At 33.8% G+C, this 16,084-nt stretch overlaps 1 protein-coding gene across 4 annotated transcripts in view; it reads left to right on the forward strand.

The window, feature by feature from the left end:
• LOC111057946 (regulator of nonsense transcripts 2) overlaps positions 1–16,084 on the forward strand; it is a 54,797-nt gene that overhangs the window by 32,410 nt on the left and 6,303 nt on the right. For all 4 annotated transcript variants that reach the window (XM_039430900.1, XM_039430901.1, XM_039430899.1 and 1 more), the window contains 6 exons: positions 1,851–2,069; positions 3,468–3,626; positions 4,524–4,697; positions 5,024–5,182; positions 8,439–8,618; positions 9,413–9,610. In XM_039430900.1, coding sequence (XP_039286834.1) covers positions 1,851–2,069; positions 3,468–3,626; positions 4,524–4,697; positions 5,024–5,182; positions 8,439–8,618; positions 9,413–9,610 — 1,089 coding nt within the window. The remainder of the gene's footprint in view (positions 1–1,850; positions 2,070–3,467; positions 3,627–4,523; positions 4,698–5,023; positions 5,183–8,438; positions 8,619–9,412; positions 9,611–16,084) is intronic.

A 16,084-nucleotide genomic window follows, 5' to 3' on the forward strand; every position in this document is an offset into this window, starting at 1 on the left:
AATCATTTTACCCATAATTACCCACTTTTCATATTCAATGGTAACTGTAGGAAAAATTTAATGTTAAATACGTGCTCAAAGTTCCTCTGCTGCACTCAAGAAGCCATTCCGCCCTCGCCTACGGCTCGGGCGTAAACTTTTCTTTCGGTGCAGCAAACTGTCACTTTGCGCACTAGTTGCACAAATAACTATTTCTAAACTGTGTTGTCATCCCTTTCTAATTTATTTCATTCCATTTATTGCTTTCTGTTGAATAGTAAAACTAAAAGTTTTAGTTTTTAGAGAAATTAGGGGTTTAAAGTAAACAGCCATTGTGTGGTACATCATTTTAAAGGCCTTTCCAAAACAAGAAAGATGACATCAATAAAAATGTTCTATGATACTTGTATCAAAAATGGCGGCTGATTGAAATTTCAAGCAAAAACTAAAACTTCAATCACCGTCATTTTTCATATCATAGAACATTTTTATTGATGCCATCTTTCTCGTCTTGAAAAGGCCTTCAAAATGATGAACCACACAATGGGTGTCTAAATTTAAAATATTTGAGTAACAACTCCTTATTAAAAAAAAAAACTAAAACTTCAATCAGCCGCCATTTTGGATACAAACATCATAGAAATGTTTTATAGATGCCATATTTCTTGTTTTAAAGAGGCTACATGATGTGCCACACAATGAGTATTTACATTTGAAATATTCCCCCATGTCACCCCCTTCTGAGGGGTTGAAATTCACTTGTACGTCAAAAGGTAGAGTATTTGACCAATATCTTATCCTGAAAGTTACAGTATCCAACTTAAGTCTCCAACTTATTGAAGGGTTCCCATACATATAACTTAAACTGAGAGGGGAGTGTATTAACTAACTATTAAGGTACAGGAGGCAACGCTTGGACGGATTAATTGCTGAATAGCACTAACGTATATGTAGAACTGTGTAACCATTATCTTGAGTTTTTTCAAGAGTAAAATAGTATGAAATCTAAATTTTCTTTTTACAATAGTATCTTGAACAATGTATGAACAATCAATCATCTTTGCGATCTCGTTCTTTCCTGTACTAGCTTTCATAGACATTTTCCTCCTTAGAATGTTGCTGAATCTTCAGCATAAAATACTATTTCCGACTCCTTTCTGGTTGTTTTCTGATATCACTGTGAAATACACTGATTGTGTAAATAGTTTTTTTTTGCTGAGTATGATTCCCACATAAGCTCTAGGCTTGTGCGTGGGTAATGAGGCGGATGATAATGAGAGTTGAATGGACCTACAGTTTTTAGGTGGGCTCCGAACCACCGGGAAGCGATTTTACAACTCCTGAATCCAGGAGTTGGCTCAAGCGGTCACCCTTCCAAGGGGAGTAGCAGGCGCATGATTCTTGACTTATATAAGCGATAGATCATCAGCGCGACCAATTAGTCAAATAACTCATCAGCGCGACCAATTAGTCAAATAGCTCATCAGCGCGACCACTTAGTCAAATAGCTCATCAGCGCGACCACTTAGTCAAATAGCTCATCAGCGCGACCAATTAGTCAAATAGCTCATCAGCGCGACCACTTAGTCAAATAGCTCATCAGCGCGACCACTTAGTCAAATAGCTCATCAGCGCGACCAATTAGTCAAATAGCTCATCAGCGCGACCACTTAGTCAAATAGCTCATCAGCGCGACCATTTAGTCAAATAGCTCATCAGCGCGACCCCACAAATTACATTTCATTAAATTATGCATGACCGTAGATTCTATCTAAAAAAAAAACAGGTGATTCAACTCAAACCCATCCAAAATATAATGTAACATAATATAAAACTCATAAAATTTATATAGATTTTTTAATTGGTTGCAGGATCAAATAAATGTGGAGTCGAAAGTGAAGGTAGTGCGATTTATAGGTGAAATGGTGAAGTTTGGACTGTACTCCAAATTTGAAGCATTGTACTGCTTGAAAATTTTGCTGCACAACTTCACTCATCACAACATAGACATGGCGTGCGCTCTTCTCGAAACGTGTGGCCGATACTTGTATCGCAGCCCTGATACTCACCAGCGTACAAAGATTTACTTGGTGAGCTGATTATCTCATCCACATCTACATATCATCTACATTATCTCATTCACATCGCAAAATATGCACGCATTTCAAAATGTGGATAGGCTTACAACTCATATGAAAGATTTAGTATGTTAGTATTCAGATATTAATTGAATGATGATTTAAGATTAGTTCAAATATAAAACTCGAGTAGTCAATAATGTACTGCAGTTTATAATATACTAGCAGGTAACCCGTGTTTTGCTCTGGAGAAAATCTTTTATTGTAAAATGCAATCTCTTTTTATCCAAGAAAAGATACAATAATAATCTATTATTTTGTAAACATTTCTTGAACGATATTTATTAGTGTTGAAAATCCTCAGCAAAAAAGGGCATAGACTCAACACTGTAGAAGAATATGGAATTTACAAACACAATAAAGCACAACCCACTAATATCCTGAATAGCCAACTCCAATACTAATCCCACACCCTATTCGATATTATTACCCAATAAATACAGTTTGAACCTTCTCAGCCAAGACTTTTTTAATCACCTTTCATCCCTCACCTTCCTCCACCCACACCTCCCACTTTATTCCACATAACCTAAAATACCAAACTTACAAAACCTCAGTACTTAGCTATTCCTTGTACGCTGAGGATGTGGCTCAGTGCCACGAAACGCGTCCGACAAGCAACAAAATCGTCAGTACTGTTGTAAAACTGTAAGATAATAACACAATTTATTATAAAAAGAATGATTTTGATTGGCCTCGAACCTCTAAAGGTGCGTACAGACTTTCGCTCTGCTCCGCAACCGAACGTCACTCCAGCAGAGCGATTGATGATCGACCGGCGAGCAAGAGTCGTTCGACCGGGGAACGCGAGAAGATCTAACATCTTCCATAACGTTCATGATGGGTGCGTGGGCGGTGCGACTGTGGTTCAATGGTGGTACGATGGCGGTACGAGGGAGGAGCGTGCTCGGTGCTGGTTGGAAGCGCGAATATGTGTACGCAGCTTTACATTCATTAAGCTAAAAGCGCGTGATACCAATTAAGCTACGGAGTCACCTGGATAAAGCTCTGCTTGGGTGGGCTTTTATTGTTGCTTAACCTTAGAATCAAAAATTGAATAAATTTATTTCAATTATTAGATTAAAATGAATTGATCAATAAAAATTAAGATAATCCTAGAGTATATCTATATTCGGTAAATACAGAATCCTTATCTAAAATTGCAAGCTAATCAGTTGATTAGTACTTAAGAGATAATGCGTCAATCGTGTATTTCCTATTCCGTACATGTATAAGCAAATTTCTTCAATCCTACGGTATGAACTTGTATTTGTGTCTAATCATTATTTACGGACTGCTTGAAAACGTTATCTACTATTGATTTAGATGACTTCTTACTTGATATTTCAGGAGCTGATGATGAGACTGAAAACTGCCAACGCTATGGAAACACGTTACGCACAGCTCATTGAGAACACATTCTATTTGATCAATCCTCCGAGCGAACGAACTCTCATCCAGAAGAGCAGACCTCCGATGCATCAGTTCTTACGATCAGTCTTATTTTATGTAAGTTTGGCGTTCTCCTTCAAGCTATCAACAACTGTGAACTAATAAATGTGAAATTTATAGTTGGAATTATTATTATGTTATTTATTAGAGTGTGTGCATACAGAGCGGTCAGACGTTCCGCGTTCTACGGTCCACGCTCTTGGTGTCAAAGATGGTCAAAGACAAGCGGTCTAGTTCGATTTCTAAATTGAAGAAAAACTAGGTACTATCAGACTTGGTAGCTTCCAGTACCAATGCAATAATATGTTAGCATTTCTCTCGTACTTATTTAATAATTAACTTCGTTTTCCAAGAACGTGGAACTCGCAACGCTTTCTATGTGCACACAAACCTGAAAATAGTTGAGAATGGGCTTGCTGTATTATTATTTTTTTTAAATCTTTTGATGGAGAGAGATAGTTTTGGATATTGTTTCTATTGGTTTTTTATGTGTGGGATGAGCCATGATAAGCACATGAAATCACGTGACGTAAACTAGACCAGGATAACCTTCAAGTAGTTGTTAAATGGTTGAAATCGTTGCCGTCGCCGTCAAGCGATTTGCATCGGTGTGAGCGAAGCTATTTTGGAGTTATTGGGAGTTGGTGGGCTTTCTGAAAAGTCGTTGTTTATACATTCATGGTTTTTTCTTATTTTCATATGAACCTTGAATTCACGACCAATTTTCTTCAAATATCGAGTAAACGTATTTCTGAATCCGATTCCATTCACCTCATTTCTAGTTGAGTAATTATTTATTCCAACAAATTTAGAAAACTCTATATCTTACAATTTAAATTTAATTGAATAGTAAAAGCAGTTCTATGTGTTCAGTTCTCATTTTTTTAGAAATGTTATCGCATGAATCTAGATTATTAATAAAATTTGGTAATTTAATAATTATTTTACTTGCAGCACCTGATGGGATCTGATTCAGACCAGAGTGCAGTGGAAACCTTGAGAAGTGCAGATTGGGAAGATAAACAGTTGGCTGATTATATAATCAAATGCTTGACTAGCGCCTGGAAAATCAAATACACGCACATTCCTGCATTAGCCAACCTCGTAGCTGGCATTGTAGAATATCAAGTGAGCATAGTAAATTAACAAACTTCTTAGATTTTTCACTAAATTGTAAAAAACTATTTGATTTTCGACGCAATTCCATATCGTTTTTCAATCCATGATCATAATTATATTATGATTGTAGTGTTCTGTGCAATAAATAAAATAATAAATAAGGTAGTGAAATGTCAAAGATATTCTCATCTCTCAACTTAATTTTATATTACAATTTTTCCCACTTCAATGGAAATATTTCTACTGAAATGAGATACCTTGTTGTCCAACGATCTAACCTCATATTAAACATCAATTAACTGTGATTAATTCATAATAATTGTTGTTTGTTGCAGGAACATGTTGGATCCAGAGTAGTGGATGGTGTCCTCGAGGACATAAGAATTGGGATGGAGATGAATGATGCCTGTATGAATCAACGGCGAATAGCAATGATAAGATACTACGGCGAACTGTACAATTATCGGTTGATTGATAGTAATGATGTATTCAAGGTATTTATACTCAGTTTCCAGTGTGTGAGATACTTGGATTAGTTCTTGATTTCAAGGATTATGCTTAAAACCTGTATTAGTTGGTTGAATTATTTCTCACTTTAATAATTCAATGGTAATTTCTTATCAGATGTTTGCATTAAAGATTTCTCATTCTTGCTAAAATAGAAGATCTCTTATCTTTTAGAAGCTGGGAGATTTTTGTTATTAATCATGAGGATCTAATGCTGTGTATATTCGATAGGCTCGTTATATTTACGTATATTTCGTATATTCATAGTTACTCAACGTAATATAGTCATTACTAAGTTTTCTTTAGTCTTGCAACTGAACTATTATGACATTTATATATAATCGTATCACTGTCTCCCGTTTTTGTTAATATTTATTTATTGAGAATACATTACATGAAAAAAAGTACAACTCGAAGAGGTTTACAGCTAAACGCCAAAACAAACCTCATTTATACAAAAAGTATGACACAAATGATTTAGAAATAATTATTGAGAACTTAAAATTAAAAAGCAAAACAAAACTAGATAAAGGAAACAGAAAAAATTTGCTTAGAAAAAAACTGTTTTAGAAATAAGTATTTGATATTAAAAATTAAGATAAAACTTGATTAAGAAAACAGAAAAAGTTGCTTGAAAAAAGATAAGAAAGTTAGAAAAAAGTTGATTATAAATAAGAACTACATATAAAAAATTGAAAAAACTTAATCAAGCTTAAAAAATTGATAGAAGAAAAAGAACGGGGTAAAAATGAAAGGAAGAATATATTGAAGGTCTGCAAAATAATATGACAGTTAAAATTGAACAGCTTGCATAGATTTAAAACAAAATTTGCGTAAATTATCACCAAATGGGTCAAGAATCGGGTTTAAACTATTGTACAGGCGCAATGTTCCTTGAAGGAAACAATTTGTATGTTGCACTGTTCTAGATCTTTCTATTGCAAATAACATGTTTAAACGTGGTCTGTTTTATGGGACAAAGAAATATTGAACAAAATTAGGAACATCTATTTGACTATTAAGAATTTTATGAAGCACAATTAGTGATAAATAGTCACGTCTTTTACTCAAAGATTTTATTTAAAAAGTGCTTCTCAGATCACGCATGGACTAATCATATGGACAATAAAAATAATGTTTTTTATAAAATAAATATCTTAGAAATCTATTCTATATCTATGCGCTCAACACAGTTCACAAAAGAATTCTGATATGGATTCCAAATCACAGCTCAGTACTCTAATCGACTTCTCACCAAAGAGTAGTAGAGCATTTTGATAAGCCCAATATCTGTGAAATGTCTAACATTTCTTATCAAGAAGCCTAACATCTTATTGGAACTTCTAACAACATAATTAACATGCTCCTTGAAATTGAGGGTGGAGTCAATGAAAATGCCCAAATCCTTCATTAAATAAACTCTTTCGAGTTGGTTACCCTGCATTGAGTAGCTGAAAACGTCTGGCGTCCGCTGCCTTGTGAAAATAATGTATTTACACTTCTGTCCATTGAGTACCAGTTTATTTCTCAGACTCCAATCATGTATTATATCTAAGTCTTGTTGTAATAGCTCAGTGTCTCGACAGTCATTTATGGCACGATAAATGTTGATATCATCTGCATATATTAGACAGTTGCTATTTTTTACACAAGAGGAAATGTCATTAATTAAGAGTAGAAACAGGAGCGGCCCCAAGTTGCTACCCTGAGGTACTCCTGAATTACTAGAAAACGGGCCTGAAGAGTACAAAAAACAATCGATCAAGAAGGTATGAATGAAAAAAGGCTACCGATTCAGATCTGAATCCTAAGGCAAACATTTTCTGTAAAAGGATTTTGTGGTTTACTTTATCAAAGGCTTTAGAAAAATCAAGGTAAATGGCATCAGTACGTGAGCCTCTATTGAAGAGGCTTGATCAAAATTTCCGAACAGCCCTTGATTATATACGGTGGAATGTTGTCTGGCCCACATGACCGTTTAGGTTTCAAATTCCTAATGCATTCAACAACCACATGTATAGTTATATTTTTTATGCCAAAGCTATCAACTGTGCTACTGATTTCAGCATTTGTTTCAACAAGGTCATCAAAGCCAAATGGAGCATCATTGCTATAAACTGAAGCAAAATAGTTTGCAAATTTTTGTGGTACTTCACTAACAGGAATCTTAACACCATTCAATTCATATTCGCTGAGTACAGTATTATTTGCTCTTTTGTTTTTTATGTAGTTCCAAAAAGTTCTTACATTAGTCTTAGCTTAATTCTGTGTGGCTGTTATATAACTATGATAAGCTACAGCTCAGCTATCTGCATTTTCAAAGTGGTCCTAACTTCCTGAAATCTTTCTGTATAATATCTTGAAAATTTTCTCTTACGAGCTATTTTATTCTTCAATTTTAAATTTTTGATTTTATCATTATTGAACCAACAAGGATATTTTGCGCAGCTCTTCTTCTCTACCTTGGGGATCCTCAAATTCATAGCATTGTAAAATAAATCATAATAATAATCAACAGCCTCATCTAAGTCATTAATGAAATATAATTTCTCCCAGTCTGAATTTTTCAATGTTAGATAAAGATTATAAAAATAGGATTTTTTGAAGTTATAATAGGAAATTTCAGTGGCGGAGAAATGCATTCGAGGCAATTCTACTTGAAAGAAAAGTGCGGGATGATGACTATTTTCAGTAAGAATAGGATCGTTAGACTTGGAAACATTAATAGGGATACCACTTAATATCAGATCAAGGGTTGTTCCATTTGTATAAGCATATCATTGAAAGAACGTAAATTTAAAAGAGGAATATTGCTGGTCCAATATTTGTAATATCTGCTGATAATACATGAGCATTGCGATGACAAAATCTTATCAGTGAATTGCAGTACATCAAATTAAGCATACATTTTATCATGTTGACAGTCATGAATTATGACTGTAAAAAACTTCATTAAATTAATTAAGTATTACCAAAGAGAGAACATAGGTACTGTATTAATTTTTTATTCTTATTCTACTTTTAATTCTCGGGCTTTTTTAAAAATTAATTTTTCTTCTAATTAAAAAGACAAGTAAAAATTCATTCTCCACCATTTTGTTTCATATTTCACCAATTTCACTCAGTTTCTGAAAGCACTTAATCAAGGACTGATTGTTAGTAATCAACAAATATCAATATTATAATTATGTGTAGACGTTTGCTTGGAAATATCTTACTGAACGTGAGTTTTATATTTTGCAGGTTCTCTACTCGTTGATAACGTTTGGTGTGAGTACAGATCCCGAATCAGAATCTTATCTGGATCCCCCCGGAAGTGTGTTCCGAATCAGACTGGTGCTCTTGCTCTTGGAAACTTGTGCTAGCTACTTCACCAACTCCGAGTCCAAAGTCAAACTCACGTACTTTCTCACATTTTTCCAGGTAGATTTCATGTCTCCTTCTCAAGGCACATAAAGAATATAGATAGATAGATAAGCAGATTGTGTTATTTTGAGTTTAACTGTGTTAAATTGTGCTTTTGGCTGTGTTAAACTGTGTTTATTTGGAGTTTAATTTCATACAGCCGTTAGAGCCAACAATATATTTATGCAGGCTTTTCCCTACCTAGATATATTTGCATAATTATTTTTCATTCATTTATGTCATCTTGTTAGCCTATTATAATTTATTCTCATGTAAATATTGAAGTAGTCAAATATTTCCTCTGAACTGTTCATACCCTGCATAATATTAGTTATTTGTGGATTTTAGATTTTTTCGTCCTGAGGGGAATGACTACAAATTTTCCCTCAGAAAGAGGAAGTTGCACTTGAGTCCCTTGATACACAAACACAATTTTCCCTCCATCTACACCAGCATTCATAACTACATGAATATTATTCAGCATTTTCTTCATTAAGATATCTACTAACAAAAACATAGCTGCAACGTAACATAGAATCATGCTACAACGGCGAAAAACTTTTACGACATAGTCCACTTTAGAGAAAATCACTCTTTCGTGTAACCAGATTTTCTTTCCATGTTAATACAGATTGAGATTACCTTAATATTCTGTTACAAAGGTAAACTTGACATGAATAAATAAATATTAGTTTTAATGATTCTGACGAAGAAATCATAACAATGTTCTCATTATTATTAGTATCGCAGCAAGAACTGTCATTAATAATTTTAAAATCGTCCAACTACAAACTTACATATCAATTTTGCAGAACTATTACTGGGTGAAACGGTCATTGTCGGTTTGGAGCGATTGCCAGCAGTTTCCAGTTCTATTGGAGCAGCAATTTCAGGATGCGCTGCGCATGTATTGTCCCACTATTGTTGCCTGCAATGATTTGGAAGAGAGTGTCACTGCCGTCAACACCCTCACACAAAAATTGATTAATGAACTTCAAATAAAAACTGGAGTAAGTTATTCTTCATGAATATTTCCACTATTTTTTGCAATTATTCTGAAATCACAAATAACTTTTTTGTTTATAATTTCAATGATTGATTTATTCAATTCTATACATCATTCATATTTTGCATTCAATTTAATTTATTCAAAACAAAAACAATATTGATCATAATCCATGAAAAAATACTATTGAAGAATAATTTTCAGCCTCCACTGTATTGTTTTCTTTACTAGCATTGTAAACAATTTCTCATGGAACAATAATGTCAAAGTAATTTCAATAGTTCAGATCACATGACGGATATGTGTGACATGCACCATTCCAGGACTGTAGTAGCAGCAGCATGATTGAAGATTCAAGATTCGTTTTATTAACCATCAGGCTACAATTATAGCATTAGGCAAGTCATAATACTTACTTTTAAAAAGTAGTCTACACACAATTGAACAGAAAATCGATACAAATTGAACAGATAAATCATATGTACATTACATTCAATTCAGGTATTCCTCGAGTGAGTAAAAGGCATTATTTTTAGATTAAAGCATGTATAAAAGGCATTATATTAAAGCATATCTACATTACATTCAATTCAGGTATTCCTCGAGTGAGTAAAAGGCATTATTTTTAGATTAAAGCATATATAAAAGGCATTATATTAAAGCATATCTACATTACATTCAATTCAGGTATTCCTTGAGTGAGTAAAAGGCATTATTTTTGAGATAACTGTATACAATTTTCTTAAATTTATTTGAAGGCAGATTCCTGGTTGTTTGAGGCAGTTTATTATACAATATACACTGTTGGAAAGTATGGCTTCTCATAGTTTTATTGAGTCTGATTTGTGGTGCTACAATGTTCCTACTGTTCCTGGTATTATATGCATGGTAATCTTCATGAATGGAAAAATTTTCTGAGTTTTCCTTGACGTGAATTAAATTGTAATAAATGAAGAGAGATGGAAGGGTTAGTATACCCAAATTAGGGAAATGTGGCCTGCATGAATCTCGCTGTGTTAGTCCTAGGATAGCTCTAAGAGCCTTTTTTGGCCATAAGAACACTGTTTTAGCATGAACGGAATTACCCCATAGACGCACACCATAACTCAAATGTGAGTGGAAAAGCCCAAAATAGGTCAATATGAGTGTATCCAAATTCACGCAGCCTCTCAGTTTTCTCAATAAATAGACTATTCGAGATAATTTTTCTGAAAGGTGCTCAATATGTGTGTCCCAGTTCAGCCTGTAGTCCATATAAAGTCCAAGAAGAGTTTGACCGGTTTAATCAGGCCATTATTCAGCTTGTCTTTGAGGGAGAAAAACAATATCTTAGTTTTATCTTCATTCAATTTCAGTCCATTGGCCACATACCAAGTCCTGGCCGTAGACAGAGCATTGTCAAGTTTATTCTGTACTCTTTCTATCAATGGGTCTGTAGCAACAATAGTCGTGTCATCAGCATATAATACACTTAGATATGGAACATTATAGCTGAAGTCGTTTACGAAGACAAGAAACAGAAAAGGCCCCAAAACTGAGCCCTGTGGTACCCCCGCAGCTACATTCATAATTTCGGAAGAGGAGTTACCGATCATAACCATTTGTTTTCTGTTTTGGAGATATGACTTCAGCAATTGTAGCTCAGTATTGCAAATCCCATAAAAAGCCAATTTATTTAGGAGAAAGTCATGAGAGATAGTGTCAAAAGCTCTACTCAAATCTACTAGACAGGTCCCGACTACATGCTTCTTTTCAAAACTTTCTAGTATTACATCAACTATCTTTTCCACTGCCATAACAGTAGAGTGCTTGTGTCTAAATCCATATTGATGTTGGTAGAGTAGACCATTTGATGTGAAGTATTCATAGAGCTGTTCAAAAAGACTTGCTTCAATGATTTTGCTAAAAATAGGCACAATAGCTATGGGACGATAATTCTCTGGGCAGCTCTTATCACCTCTTTTGTAAATGGGTGTGATTTTTGATAGTTTAAGACATTCAGGAAAAGTACTGCTCCTCATGATAAAATTTATCAGATATGTCAGAGGTAGAACTAAGGCTAGTAAGAGTCACTGCATAATTGCTGAGACCATATACATCTTCACTATGAGAATTAAGTCCTGTAACAATTGCAGTAACTGTTTGAACACTGACCTCTCTCCATTTGAAGGCCCTGTCAATTTTATGGTGCTCATTGAATGGAAAGTTTTCCAGCAAGTCAGCATGCGAAGTGTCATAGTCTAAATCTAAATTGGCATCAGCGGCATCAACAAAGCACTGGTTTAGGATATCAGGGGAAATCGGGATATCTGCACTGACCTTTCTTTGGCCAGTCTCAGCCCTAATAACTCGCCAGGCTGCCTTACATCTGTTTGATGACTCAATGATTGCCTTGTCATTTGCACAAATTTTTGCTTGTCTGATTGCTACATTATATTTCGTTTTGTTTATATTAATTATATGATGGTGTGAACCGGATATTATTCTTGATACGTTCCATAAGTAGACGAACTACTCTCAACATTGAAAAAATAAAGCATTGGTCTCACTATTCTTAACATTGAAAAATGAAGCATTGGTCTCACTATTCTTAACATTGAAAAATAAAGCATTGGTCTCACTATTCTTAACATTGAAAAATGAAGCATTGGTCTCACTATTCTTAACATTGAAAAATAAAGCATTGGTCTCACTATTCTTAACATTGAAAAATAAAGCATTGGTCTCACTATTCTTAACATTGAAAAATGAAGCATTGGTCTCACTATTCTTAACATTGAAAAATAAAGCATTGGTCTCACTATTCTTAACATTGAAAAATAAAGCATTGGTCTCACTATTCTTAACATTGAAAAATAAAGCATTGGTCTCACTATTCTTAACATTGAAAAATGAAGCATTGGTCTCACTATTCTTAACATTGAAAAATAAAGCATTGGTCTCACTATTCTTAACATTGAAAAATGAAGGATTGGTCTCACTATTCTTAACATTGAAAAATAAAGCATTGGTCTCACTATTCTTAACATTGAAAAATGAAGCATTGGTCTCACTATTCTTAACATTGAAAAATGAAGCATTGGTCTCACTATTCTCAACATTGAAAAATAAAGCATTGGTCTCACTATTCTCAACATTGAAAAATAAAGCATTGGTCTCACTATTCTTAACATTGAAAAATGAAGGATTGGTCTCACTATTCTTAACATTGAAAAATGAAGCATTGGTCTCACTATTCTTAACATTGAAAAATGAAGGATTGGTCTCACTATTCTTAACATTGAAAAATAAAGCATTGGTCTCACTATTCTTAACATTGAAAAATAAAGCATTGGTCTCACTATTCTTAACATTGAAAAATAAAGCATTGGTCTCACTATTCTTAACATTGAAAAATGAAGCATTGGTCTCACTATTCTTAACATTGAAAAATAAAGCATTGGTCTCACTATTCTTAACATTGAAAAATCAAGGGTTGTTCCATTTGTATAAGCACATCATTGAAAGAACGTAAATTTAAAAGCTGGTCCAATATTTGTAATATCTGCTGATAATACATGAGCAATGCGATAACAAAATCTTATCAGTGAATTGCAGTACATCAAATTAAGGATACATTTTATCATGTTGATAGTAATGAATTATGACCGTAAAAAACTTCATTAAATCAATTAAGTATTACCAAAGAGAGAATATAGTACTGTATTAGTTTTTTATTCTTATTCTACTTTTAATTCTCGGGCTTTTTTAAAAAAAAATTTTCTAATTTAAAAGACTAGTAAAAATTCTCCACCATTTTGTTTCCACCAATTTCACTCAGTTTCTGAAAGCACGTAATCAAGGACTGATTGTTAGTAATCAACAAACATCAATATTATAATTATGTGTAGACGTTTGCTTGGAAATATCTTACTGAACGTGAGTTTTATATTTTGCAGGTTCTCTACTCGTTGATAACGTTTGGTGTGAGTACAGATCCCGAATCAGAATCTTATCTGGATCCTCCCGGAAGTGTGTTCCGAATCAGACTGGTGCTCTTGCTCTTGGAAACTTGTGCTAGCTACTTCACCAACTCCGAGTCCAAAGTCAAACTCACGTACTTTCTCACATTTTTCCAGGTAGATTTCATATCTCCTTCTCAAGGCACATAAAGAATATAGATAGATAGATAGATAGATAAGCAGGTTGTGTTATTTTGAGTTTGACTGTGTTAAATTGTGCTTTTGGCTGTGTTAAACTGTGTTTATTTGGAGTTTAATTTCATACAGCCGTTAGAGCCAACAATATATTTATGCAGGCTTTTCCCTACCTAGATATATTTGCATAATTATTTTTCATTCATTTATGTCATCTTGTTAGCCTATTATAATTTATTCTCATGTAAATATTGAAGTAGTCAAATATTTCCTCTGAACTATTCTTAACATTGAAAAATAAAGCATTGGTCTCACTATTCTTAACATTGAAAAATGAAGCATTGGTCTCACTATTCTTAACATTGAAAAATAAAGCATTGGTCTCACTATTCTTAACATTGAAAAATGAAGGATTGGTCTCACTATTCTTAACATTGAAAAATAAAGCATTGGTCTCACTATTCTTAACATTGAAAAATGAAGCATTGGTCTCACTATTCTTAACATTGAAAAATGAAGCATTGGTCTCACTATTCTCAACATTGAAAAATAAAGCATTGGTCTCACTATTCTCAACATTGAAAAATAAAGCATTGGTCTCACTATTCTTATCATTGAAAAATGAAGCATTGGTCCCACTATTCTTAACATTGAAAAATGAAGCATTGGTCTCACTATTCTTAACATTGAAAAATAAAGCATTGGTCTCACTATCTTAACATTGAAAAATAAAGCATTGGTCTCACTATTCTTAACATTGAAAAATAAAGCATTGGTCTCACTATTCTTAACATTGAAAAATGAAGCATTGGTCTCACTATTCTTAACATTGAAAAATAAAGCATTGGTCTCACTATTCTTAACATTGAAAAATAAAGCATTGGTCTCACTATTCTTAACATTGAAAAATAAAGCATTGGTCTCACTATTCTTAACATTGAAAAATAAAGCATTGGTCTCACTATTCTTAACATTGAAAAATAAAGCATTGGTCTCACTATTCTTAACATTGAAAAATGAAGGATTGGTCTCACTATTCTTAACATTGAAAAAAAAGCATTGGTCTCACTATTCTTAACATTGAAAAATAAAGCATTGGTCTCACTATTCTTAACATTGAAAAATAAAGCATTGGTCTCACTATTCTTAACATTGAAAAATAAAGCATTGGTCTCACTATTCTTAACATTGAAAAATGGAGCATTCGTCTCACTATTCTTAACATTGAAAAATGGAGCATTGGTCTCACTATTCTTAACATTGAAAAATCTGGTGTGGCGCACTCACACAACTTTCCTTGCCGTTATGAAAATTGAACACCTGACGCTAGTGTTCCCGCGAATCTCAAGTCTACTATTCAAAGATCCAAGCCAGCTGGTGACAGGACAATAGCGCTGCAGACACACGAAGTCTGTTATCTCTTCATAGTGAATGATTTAATAGAATCAACAGTTGCCATAGTTTGCAATTGAATAATCTTATTTTCTCGCATTTCGAGCTTATTTTCAATTTTAGGTGAAAATGTTACTGAACATAAATTGTAGAGATTTTCATGCTGAATCTTTTCCACTTAATTTTTTTAGTTTGTATTGTATCTGAAGACTGATAATTCGGAATCTAAAATCAAACTTTGCATAGATGGGGCGGAGCTCCTGAAATTTTTACAGATATAGGACTTGTGGCAGTTGATAGAGCTTATCAATGACTATTCTAGGTATAAATTCGATCAAAATCGTTGGAGCCGTTTTCGAGAAAATCGCGAAAAACCCTGTTTTTGACAACATTTTCACCATTTTATCCGCCATCATGAATTGCATCAGATCAAAATTGTTCGTGTTGGATCCTTATATTGTAAGGACCTTAAGTTTCAAATTTCAAGTCAATCCGTTAATTGGGAGATCAGATATCGTGTACACAGACGCACATACACTCATACACACACACACACACACACACACACACACACACAACACACACACACACACACACACACACACACACACACACACACACACACACATACAGACCAATACCCAAAAACCACTTTTTGGACTCAGGGGACCTTGAAACGTATAGAAATTTGGAAATTGGGGTACCTTAATTTTTTTCGGAAAGCAATACTTTCTTCACCTATGGTAATAGGGCAAGGAAAGTAAAAATGAAGCATTGGTCTCACTATTCTTAACATTGAAAATTGAAGCATTGGTCTCACTATTCTTAACATTGAAAAATGAAGCATTGGTCTCACTATTCTTAACATTGAAAAAATAACCATTGGTCTCACTATTCATAACATTGAAAATGAAGCATTAGTCTCACTATTCTTAACATTGAAAAATGGA

The sequence above is a fragment of the Nilaparvata lugens genome, chromosome 6, assembly GCF_014356525.2.
Source record: "Nilaparvata lugens isolate BPH chromosome 6, ASM1435652v1, whole genome shotgun sequence".
Lineage (NCBI taxonomy): Eukaryota > Metazoa > Arthropoda > Insecta > Hemiptera > Delphacidae > Nilaparvata > Nilaparvata lugens.